We start from the raw sequence: 11,291 nt of genomic DNA on the forward strand, positions 1-11,291 counted from the left end.
AACATGGTTCTTCTCCATAGCAATGGGTCTTCTTCTGCCATCAAAATACTTTTTCATCTTCCGCCATTACCAATATTATTTTCAAGTACCCCCAACTGGTCTGCAGAGTACCCCCAGGGGTACTAGTACCCCAGGTTGGGAACCACTGATTTAAGCGATTCATCGCCCCATGTGTACTCCCCTGAAGATTAAAGGCGGTTGCTGATCTCAACATTGACTAATCCTCCAAACTCTATGGGTGTCGGATGGGTTCCCGACAGTCGGGATCCCGACAGTCATTTACCCGACGTCGGCATCCCGACTGTCAAAACGCCGGCAGCCGGGTGACCGATGGCCACCCGCTATTTTCCCTCGACCCCCATAGAGGCAGAATAGAATAGGTGGCTCGCGTAGCGAGCCACCGTGCCCGCAAGGGGCTTTTTTGCACTCGCCATGCTGTCTGACTCCGGGCAGTCGGGATCCCAACGTCGGGATAATGACTGTCGGGATCCCGACTGTCGGAGTCCCATACCACACCCCAACTCTATTGCTGGGGACACAAACCTGCGCTGGAAACAGGACCTTTAAGGTTTGTATACAGGCAGCACGAATGGCATAGTGGGGAGTATTGCTGCCTCACAGCACCCGGGACTTGGGTTAGATTCCCACCACGGCTGTGACTGTGTAATTTGTATGTTCTCCCCGCACATGCCTGGGCCAAGGCTGTGACTGTCATTTGTATGTTCTCCCCACACATGCCTGGGCCAAGGCTGTGACTGTCATTTGTATGTTCTCCCCACACATGCCTGGGCCACGGCTGTGACTGTGTAGTTTGTATGTTCTCCCCACACATGCCTGGGCCACGGCTGTGACCGTGTAGTGTGTATGTTCTCCCCACACATGCCTGGGCCACGGCTGTGACCGTGTAGTGTGTATGTTCTCCCCACACATGCCTGGGCCACGGCTGTGACCGTGTAGTGTGTATGTTCTCCCCACACATGCCTGGGCCACGGCTGTGACCGTGTAGTGTGTATGTTCTCCCCACACATGCCTGGGCCACGGCTGTGACCGTGTCGTTTGTATGTTCTCCCCGCACATGCCTGGGCCACGGCTGTGACTGTGTCGTTTGTATGTTCTCCCCGCACATGCCTGGGCCACGGCTGTGACTGTCATTTGTATGTTCTCCCAGCACATGCCTGGGCCACGGCTGTGACTGTCATTTGTATGTTCTCCCAGCACATGCCTGGGCCACGGCTGTGACAGTGTAGTGTGTATGTTCTCCCCGCACATGCCTGGGCCACGGCTGTGACCGTGTCGTTTGTATGTTCTCCCCGCACATGCCTGGGCCACGGCTGTGACCGCGTCGTTTGTATGTTCTCCCCGCACATGCCTGGGCCACGCTGTGACCGTGTAGTTTGTATGTTCTCCCCGCACATGCCTGGGCCACGCTGTGACCGTGTAGTTTGTATGTTCTCCCCGCACATGCCTGGGCCACGCTGTGACCGTGTAGTTTGTATGTTCTCCCCGCACATGCCTGGGCCACAGCTGTGACCGTGTAGTTTGTATGTTCTCACCGCACATGCCTGGGCCACGCTGTGACCGTGTAGTTTGTATGTTCTCCCCGCACATGCCTGGGCCACGTTGTGACCGTGAAGTTTGTATGTTCTCCCCGCACATGCCTGGGCCACGGCTGTGACCGTGTAGTTTGTATGTTCTCCCCGCACATGCCTGGGCCACGCTGTGACCGTGTAGTTTGTATGTTCTCCCCGCACATGCCTGGGCCACGCTGTGACCGTGTAGTTTGTATGTTCTCCCCGCACATGCCTGGGCCACGGCTGTGACCGTGTAGTTTGTATGTTCTCCCCGCACATGCCTGGGCCACGGCTGTGACCGTGTAGTTTGTATGTTCTCCCCGCACATGCCTGGGCCACGGCTGTGACCGTGTAGTTTGTATGTTCTCCCCGCACATGCCTGGGCCACGGCTGTGACCGTGTAGTTTGTATGTTCTCCCCGCACATGCCTGGGCCACGCTGTGAGCGTGTAGTTTGTATGTTCTCCCCGCACATGCCTGGGCCACGGCTGTCACTGTGTCATTTGTATGTTCTCCCCGCACATGCCTGGGCCACGGCTGTCACTGTGTCGTTTGTATGTTCTCCCCGCACATGCCTGGGTTTTCTCCCACTCCAGAAATATACTGGTAGGTTAATGAGAGAAAAAAAAGTAAATGGACAGCAGTGTAGGGGGTTATTCAGCGCAATGTACAGAGCGGGGACAGGAGGACGTCACTCAGTATTGTTCGCCCGGAAGTTGTAAGACGACTATTACGTACCCAGCGTTATGGTGACGCTGCTCTAATCCACCGTGATCCACAAATAGTCGCAGCCTCTGCCGGACATCCGCTTCACCAAATGACTTCTGAGAATGTCTGACGCAGTCACCGACATGAACACACATGCCGACACCAGACACATTGACAAGCAGAAGCCAACCCTGTGCTCGGATGTATAAATAGTGTATAGAAACACTACATTACCTCTCTCTCATCTGGCATTTGATACTGGTTTAAGATGCTAGAAAGCAGAGGAGGGAAGCAGTGATACAAAAACACATAATCTCAGCTCCTACCAATACTCCTTTATTACACATAGCTGGTTATGTACAAATCAGCCACCGAATACCAAGAGAGAGAATAAATAATAGATGTGAGAAGCAAGCAGGAATTGTCTGACATGAATACTATGTATAACAATGCAAAGGGGTTATAAATTGTGATAAACCTCAAAGGGCTGTTTCCTGTGAACATCTGACATATGTTTACTAAATCTTCGCAAATGGAGAAAAATTGTTTTTATAGTTGTTTTCCTGTGTTTCATGATGAAATTGTTTATCTGCATCCTGAGTGAAAGGTGCAGATAGATATCTGTGATTGATTCATACCTGCAGTTATGTGGGACAATAATACTACTTTGACAATTATCTGTGATTGATTTATATCTGCATCCCAATAAATGGTGCAGACAGTTATTTGGGATATAAATACTACTTCAAATATCCCAAAAAGTGACAATAGTCACCCTCCTTTTAAGAATATAAAAATAAAAGTTAAGTTTTAAAGTATTATAATAATACATCAAATCAAAGTGTGCCCCAGGTAAGACTTAATCAGTCTTTTCTTGCATCTTACCGCAAGACCCCCTTTTCCGACACCAGCCACATCCCAGGAATACCGGATCGGAAGTGCATGGAATTGTTATCACCGTCGGCAACCAGTGTCCATTGGGATACACGTGCAATGCGTCTCAGACGTCTGCCTGGGTGTGAATCAGGCCCATAGAATGTGAGCGGCTCTGGGTCAGGGACTGATGGGAGTGACCAATATTCCCAGCGTGCGGAATATGTGTGTGCTATAGAAAGGACTGGCAATAGTTCATTGTAGCTTATTCGTTTATCCAGGCACATTTCATATGGCAGCGTGCGGCACACAACCTCCCAGGTACGCAGAGATTTAACAATACACCTCATCACAGAAGAACGCTACATCAGGAGACCACTTATCAAATATCATTTTATTTCCAGCGACCTATTTACAAAGTAATTCCTAAAACAGACTCTGCGGCAATATTACAGTAGCGCCATGTGAAACGCACTCCTTTATAAAAGGTTTCTAACACAATGCAGACGAGCGGGAACCAAACTGCATTTTATCCGACTGATAAAGTAACAGGTGTTGCTAGGCAGAGGATTATAATCACCGGGACTATTATCTTGTACCACACCACAAGTTCTATTATATCTGTACAGCTGCCACAAAAGTGAGACCTCTACACACAACAGTAATCTCCCAGTCCACGGTCCCCAGCGGCTGATCCTATGGGATCGGGGCAGATTGTGCTCATCTCTCCAGTGATCAGACCTTGGGCTTCTTAGGGGACGGCTCATCCTGGTCATCGTCTGGAAGAACAAGAATATTTTAGTGGATGGAGGCCACACGATGCCCAGAAATAACTCATGCCAGACAGAATACATGACAATTGGAAGAAGAAGGGAAAGACTCTCTTTTTGTCGGGGCACTCTTATAACAGTAGTAATAAAAAAGGTTTATGGATAAATGGTTTTCAGGTGACTACACAGGTTCATCGATTATGAAAAAGCCCTTTAGATTAGTGGTACAATATTGATGTGTACAGGGGATTTGCCCTGATGTGAATTATGTGTTTTAAAATTTAACTTTTAATCACAATTTATTTAAAATAGGCACTAGACAAAGACACACAAACACATAACATGGATAAATATGTGTAGTCCACAAAGGATATTAGTGGGGTGGGCTCCCTCTGACAAATATTCAGGGGATGCGCGTCTAGTATTTCTACACGCTTGAAATGATCAAAACAACAATCAGATATATTGAAAGACCAAAGAAGGGGAAAATGCTGTAGTTATGGTGTCTATTTCCGTAAGTTGCACTTTTTATACACCAATGGGCTACAGTATCTACAGTGCAGTTTAAGACCAATTAGTACATAGTTGCATAGAGATAACAGTGTTACAATCTCCCAATTGTAAGGTCGGGTTATGTATCTGTTTAGCTGCATGTAGCAGTCTCACTGGAGGCGGTACCAGATAGCATGTGCGTGTTCCATCTGCTCACTCAACTACAGATTGTTGAATTGTCTAAGTCAGAGAGAAAAAACGGTACTCTTTACCTAGAAGGGCGCCCACGATTTTGATCTTGGGCATCGTAAGGTAAAAAAATCGCGTCGGTCGCATCGCATGCGACCAAAAAAAATCGCATGCGATGCGACCGACGCGATTACCGCGATTTCCCATAGGGAACAATGTTAAATGTCCCAATTGACCCGATTTTCCATAGGGAACAATGTTAAATGGCCCACAGAAGCCAAATAGGCACCCTGAAGTATGAAATGGCCCCCCCAATTGTTAACGCCACCCCACGATCAACGTCAACCCGAAGCGTGGCTAGCGCAGCGAGGCCGCAAGGGGCGGCGGTACGCGTCCTACGACCTTTTCATACCCCCACTATCCACGTCGGCGTGGAGTTAAGAATAGAAAGTGTGGCGAGAAAGTGCGGACACCAGCACAGGTATACGCGTCCCCTCGCCAGCTTCACAGGTGTCCGCATCCCCTCGCGGGGCTCGCCACGCTTCGGGCTCGGTGGCACACTTTCTATTCTCAACTCCACGCCGACGTGGATAGTGGGGGTATGAAAAGGTCGTAGGACGTGTACCGCTGCGCTCGCCACGCTTCGGGTTGGCGTTGATCGTGGGGTGGCGTTAACAATTGGGGGGGCCACTTCACACTTCAGGGTGGCTATTTGGCCTCTGTGGCCCATTTAACATTGTTCCCTATGGAAAATCGGGTCAATTGGAACATTTAACATTGTTCCCTATGGGAAATCGCGGTAATCGCGTCGGTCGCATCGCATGCGATTTTTTTGTACATGCGATGCCCGAGATGGGCGCCCTTCTAGGTAAAGAGTACCAAAAAAAAACATTTTTTGGCAATGTATGACGTAATATTTTCCTAAAAAGTCAATTGTAAAGCTTAGCGAAAATATGATTAGGTATATAGTTATAAATGATGTTGCCTTAAAGGCAAGGTTGGTCTCCTCCCTCAGTATAGAAGGGAAAAAGAAAAAAAGGAAAAGAAAAGCCGAAAAAAAGGGGAGGGGGGGAGAGATAATAGTAGTACACCAACAAATCTCCTAGGTGACGGTTCACCGACTTTATATACCTAGAGTATGGCAATAAAGACGATTTTTCACAGTCAGGTCTCCCTGACTGCTACTGGTCATATTCCGCCATAACAGCTACCACTCAGTATGTTCAGTGGGCTTTTAAAGGTATTGCGGGAAGTCAACCTGTATACCCTGTTAGTCCCCTTGAGGTGGCTGCTGCCCAGCTATATATACCTATGACAATTTTTGGGGATCAATGGTTTCCTACATTTTAAATAAATTGTGATTAAAAGTTACATTTTTGTACACATCAATATTGTACCACTAATCTAAAGGGCTTTTTCATAACTGATGAACCTGTGTAGTCAACTGAAAACCATTTATCCATAAACCTTTTTTATTACGACTGTACTAATCACTGTATAAGAGTGCCCCGACAAAAAGAGAGTCTTTCCCTTCTTCTTCCAAATATCCTATTTTTTACTCTCTAGGGAGCACCTCCACATCCTTAATTGAAACGAGTGATATACTCATATTAGGAACCTCATTGTACTGTGGACTGAACATACTAAACATTACCACTTACATCACACACCTTTGCACTGGTATATACCCATATCCCCTTTCCCTTACATTAGAGGAATACATGACAAGTCTGCAGTGTTGCCCAACCCAATCATTTGCACCACCTCTACTCCCCCCCCCCCCCCCCCTGCTAGCACCTAACCTCCCATCCAGCACTGCCTAAATCTAACCCCCACCCCTAAGCCATCTGCATGCTTATATGTGGGATTTCGGTGTTGGCATCCTCTGCCATGCTGGATGCACCCCCATAGGACTGAAGTTGTGGAAAACTGGTTTATTGGTAGTTTTGGATTTAGGATAAAGGAGGGGTCTATTCAAAGGAGATTTAAATAACAAAATAATCTAAGAGGCGGTCCCTCAGAAGCTACAGGTGTGGTATATTTCACCTTCAAGCGCTCCCTCAAAACCCACTTTTTTCCAGTAGCCTATCCCGGTACTTGTGTATTATCACGGCGCCCCAGATTTCCATCGCAGGACATTGTACGATGAAAAATCGCGCCGCATCGCATGAGATGCGATTTAACCCGATTTTTTATTGTACAGGCCCCCAGATGCCTTATTACCATGTTAAATGCCCCCCACCCCAGACCCGATTTTTCATTGTATACCCACCCTCATGGGTCATGAGTATGTGAAATGCCCCCCATTGTTAACGCCACCCCACTATGAACGCCAACCCGAAGCGTGGTGAGGGGCGGCGGTACGCGTCCTCCGACCTTTTCATACCCCCATTATCCACGTCGGCGTGGAGTTGATATTATAAAGTGTGGCGAGCGTAGCGAGCCCCGCGATGGGACACGTATACCTGTGAAGTAATGCGCGTGCGCTCGCCACCTATTTTATTCTCCCTCTATGGGGTCGTGGACCCCCACGAGGGAGCAGTTGGGATTCTGACGTCGGAGTAATGACTGTCGGAATCCCGACTGTCGGGGAGCCGTCCGGTACCCGAAGCTACAGGGCAACCCCTGGGGACAGCGATCTGTATAATATGAACAGCACCAACGAGCAGGCCATGAACACAACCTGACATATCTGACAGCTAGCCCCACATGGAGAGGCTGTCTGCGGGCAGGAGCAGGGTACCTGAGGCCGGGGACTCTGCAGCTGCTTCATCTTCCGGCAGGAACTTAGCTTTCGTCACTTGCTGAGGGGCGTCATCCCCGTTGTCTTGGTAAATATTGGACCATTTAATTGCCATGTCCAGCTCGGGAGGCGGCCCCTTCTTCTCCTCCACCTGATAGGACTCCGGAGGGGGAACAGCATTCGTCTTCCACACCTTAAACTCTCTGGGAGGCTGCCCCAAAACACAGAATAACAGGGGTCAGATGGGACGTAGCATCATCAGGAGAGACAGACAGAACACTCGGCCAATCCAGTCTGCCCCATCTTATCCAATCCCATTAGATCCTCGGTTCTTTGTTATCCCATGTATAACGGACTCTCCTGTATCAGGCTGTACCACCTCTGACGGGAGGCCGTTCCACTTATCCACTACCCTTCCTGTGAGATCAGATCTCCCCGTGTGTGTGCTAGGATTGTTCTCCATGAGCCGCTGTATGTACACATCGTAGTCCTAACGTGCGCTGGTTTGTACGCGCCTGGCAATGCCCTTATAGAACGCAGTGATCTAATATAGGGGACACCTGCCAGCCCCAATCATTTCCATGTTCCCCCCATTACCGCACCATGCGCTGCTATAGGGACGCAGCCACTGATAAAGCTCCTGTGACCTCTGCAGGGGGATTATCAGACTGTAAGTCTCTGTAATACAAACCTGCTGTAATGGGGCGTACACACGTGGCAATCCCGGGATTTCCCCAGATCACTTGTAAAGGCATAGCAATAGGGATGGGCGGCTCTACGGTTCATATCCAGCGCGCTGGTCACGGGGAACACTGGCCCTGACAGATCGCCCCACCCCACAGTATACCCCCATCATTCCAGTGCTGCGCACTCGCCCCACCCCACAGTATACCCCCCATCATTCCAGTGCTGCGCACTCGCCCCACCCCACAGTATACCCCCATCATTCCAGTGCTGTGCACCCCCTCATCCCGCAGTATACCCCTTACAGCGTCCCCCTCGGTGAGCGCCCCAGTGTCACCCCTAATAAGTGTCCCCCTTGCCCCAGCGTCCCCCTCGGTAAGTGTCCCCCCTGCCTCAGCGTTCCCCTCGGTAAGAGTCCCTCCCTGAACCCAGCGTCCCCCCCTGGTAAGTGTCCCTCCCTGAACCCAGCGTCCCCCCCTGGTAAGTGTCCCTCCCTGAACCCAGCGTCCCCCCCTGGTAAGTGTCCCTCCCTGAACCCAGCGTCCCCCCCTGGTAAGTGTCCCTCCCTGAACCCAGCGTCCCCCCCTGGTAAGTGTCCCTCCCTGAACCCAGCGTCCCCCCCTGGTAAGTGTCCCTCCCTGAACCCAGCGTCCCCCCCTGGTAAGTGTCCCTCCCTGAACCCAGCGTCCCCCCCTGGTAAGTGTCCCTCCCTGAACCCAGCGTCCCCCCCTGGTAAGTGTCCCTCCCTGAACCCAGCGTCCCCCCCTGGTAAGTGTCCCTCCCTGAACCCAGCGTCCCCCCCTGGTAAGTGTCCCTCCCTGAACCCAGCGTCCCCCCCTGGTAAGTGTCCCTCCCTGAACCCAGCGTCCCCCCCTGGTAAGTGTCCCTCCCTGAACCCAGCGTCCCCCCCTGGTAAGTGTCCCTCCCTGAACCCAGCGTCCCCCCCTGGTAAGTGTCCCTCCCTGAACCCAGCGTCCCCCCCTGGTAAGTGTCCCTCCCTGAACCCAGCGTCCCCCCCTGGTAAGTGTCCCTCCCTGAACCCAGCGTCCCCCCCTGGTAAGTGTCCCTCCCTGAACCCAGCGTCCCCCCCTGGTAAGTGTCCCTCCCTGAACCCAGCGTCCCCCCCTGGTAAGTGTCCCTCCCTGAACCCAGCGTCCCCCCCTGGTAAGTGTCCCTCCCTGAACCCAGCGTCCCCCCCTGGTAAGTGTCCCTCCCTGAACCCAGCGTCCCCCCCTGGTAAGTGTCCCTCCCTGAACCCAGCGTCCCCCCCTGGTAAGTGTCCCTCCCTGAACCCAGCGTCCCCCCCTGGTAAGTGTCCCTCCCTGAACCCAGCGTCCCCCCCTGGTAAGTGTCCCTCCCTGAACCCAGCGTCCCCCCCTGGTAAGTGTCCCTCCCTGAACCCAGCGTCCCCCCCTGGTAAGTGTCCCTCCCTGAACCCAGCGTCCCCCCCTGGTAAATGTCCCTCCCTGAACCCAGCGTCCCCCCCTGGTAAGTGTCCCTCCCTGAACCCAGCGTCCCCCCCTGGTAAGTGTCCCTCCCTGAACCCAGCGTCCCCCCCTGGTAAGTGTCCCTCCCTGAACCCAGCGTCCCCCCCTGGTAAGTGTCCCTCCCTGAACCCAGCGTCCCCCCCTGGTAAGTGTCCCTCCCTGAACCCAGCGTCCCCCCCTGGTAAGTGTCCCTCCCTGAACCCAGCGTCCCCCCCTGGTAAGTGTCCCTCCCTGAACCCAGCGTCCCCCCCTGGTAAGTGTCCCCCCCGGTAAGTGTCCCCCCTGGTAAGTGCCGCCCCCCCTGAACCCAGCGTCCGCCCCCCTGAACACAGCGTCCCGTCCCCCCCGGTAAGTGTCCCCCCCTGCCCCAGTGTCCCCCTCGGTAAGTGTCCCCCCCTGCCCCAGTGCCCCCCTCGGTAAGTGTCCCCCCCTGCCCCAGTGTCCCCCTCGGTAAGTGTCCCCCCCTGCCCCAGTGTCCCCCTCGGTAAGTGTCCCCCCCCTGGTAAGTGCCGCCCCACCTTCCCCCGCCCCGGGCATTACCTCCTCCGGGGCCCGCAGCAGCCGCTTGTCCCAGTTGATGGCGCCGGTGCTGGGGGCGCTGAGGAAGGCCGGCCGGGTCACGGTCTGGAAGAGCTCGTCCGGCCTGGGCAGCCTGGGAGCGGGCAGCGGCCTCTTCATGGACGTCCTCACCGGCTCCACCTCGTCCTCTCCCCCGGCCTCCTCCTCCGAGCTGCTGCCCGAGCTGCTGCTGCCGTACGCCGCGAAGTAACTCAGCGGGTCCCGCTCGTCCTCCGCCGCCGCCATCTTCCTCCTCCTCACCCGGATCTGTGCCCGCCCCACACCCGCCTCCTACACCCGCCCCACAGCCGCTGTCACCCGCCCCGCACCCGCCTCCTACACACACTGTCACCCGGATCTGTGCCCGCCCCACACCCGCCTCCTACACCCGCTGTCACCCGGATATGTGCCCACCCTTACACCCACCGTCACCCGCCTCTTACACACACTGGGGCAGATGTATTAAGCCTGGTGATGAGATAAACTGGAGATAAAGTGGAAGGAGATAACGCACCAGCCAATCAGATCCCAACTGTCATATTTCAAACACAGCTGATTGGCTGGTGCGTTATCTCCTTCCACTTTATCTCCAGTTTATCTCCAGTTTATCTCTTCTCCAGGCTTAATACATCTGCCCCACTGTCACCCGGATCTGTGACAGCCCCTACACCCACTGTCACCCGCCTCTTACACACACTGTCACCCGGATCTGTGACAGCCCCTACACCCACTGTCACCCGCCTCCTACACACGCTGTCACCCGGATCTGTGACAGCCCCTACACCCACCCCACACTCACTGTCACCCGCCTCCTACACACGCTGTCACCCGGATCTGTGCCCACCCCTACACCCACTGTCACCCGCCTCCTACACACATTGTCACCGGGATCTGTACCCGCCCCTACACCCACCCCAAACCCACTGTCACCCACCTCTTACACACAGTCACCCGGATCTGTGCCCACCCCACAGCCGCTGTCACCCGCCCCACACCCGCCTCTTACACACACTGTCACCTAAATCTGTGCCCACCCCTACACCCGCCTCACACCCACTGTCACCCAGATCTGTGGCCACCCCTACACCTGCCCCACAGCTGCTGACACCCGCCTCTTACACACACTGTCACCCGGAACTGTGGCCTCCCCTACACCCCTCACACCCACTGTCACCCAGATCTGTGGCTGCCCCTACACCTGCCCCACAGCTGCTGTC

The 11,291-nt window shown here is 53.4% G+C and overlaps 1 protein-coding gene across 1 annotated transcript; it reads right to left on the bottom strand.

Moving 5' to 3' along the window:
• Nucleotides 1-3,526: 3,526 nt before the first annotated feature.
• On the bottom strand, nt 3,527-10,365 carry C8H1orf52 (chromosome 8 C1orf52 homolog). The gene is made up of 3 exons (XM_083157892.1): nt 10,057-10,365; nt 7,346-7,556; nt 3,527-3,930 (listed from the first exon to the last, which is right to left on the bottom strand). Exons 1-3 carry the CDS (start codon nt 10,318-10,320, stop codon nt 3,887-3,889), a joined length of 519 nt encoding a protein of 172 aa, XP_083014018.1. The 5' UTR covers nt 10,321-10,365; the 3' UTR covers nt 3,527-3,886.
• Between the last annotated feature and the right edge of the window lie 926 nt (nt 10,366-11,291).

This window comes from Crinia signifera, chromosome 8 (assembly GCF_055691185.1).
Source record: "Crinia signifera chromosome 8, ASM5569118v1, whole genome shotgun sequence".
NCBI lineage: Eukaryota > Metazoa > Chordata > Amphibia > Anura > Myobatrachidae > Crinia > Crinia signifera.

Coding starts and splice junctions, on each gene's coding strand:
- C8H1orf52 (XM_083157892.1), bottom strand. CDS start 10,320: ATGGCGGCGGCGGAGGACGAGCGGGACCCGCTGAGTTACTTCGCGGCG. Junction 7,557..10,056: donor TGCTGCGGGCCCCGGAGGAG/GTAATGCCCGGG, acceptor GTTTTGGGGCAG/CCTCCCAGAGAGTTTAAGGT. Junction 3,931..7,345: donor TGCAGAGTCCCCGGCCTCAG/GTACCCTGCTCC, acceptor TTGTTCTTCCAG/ACGATGACCAGGATGAGCCG.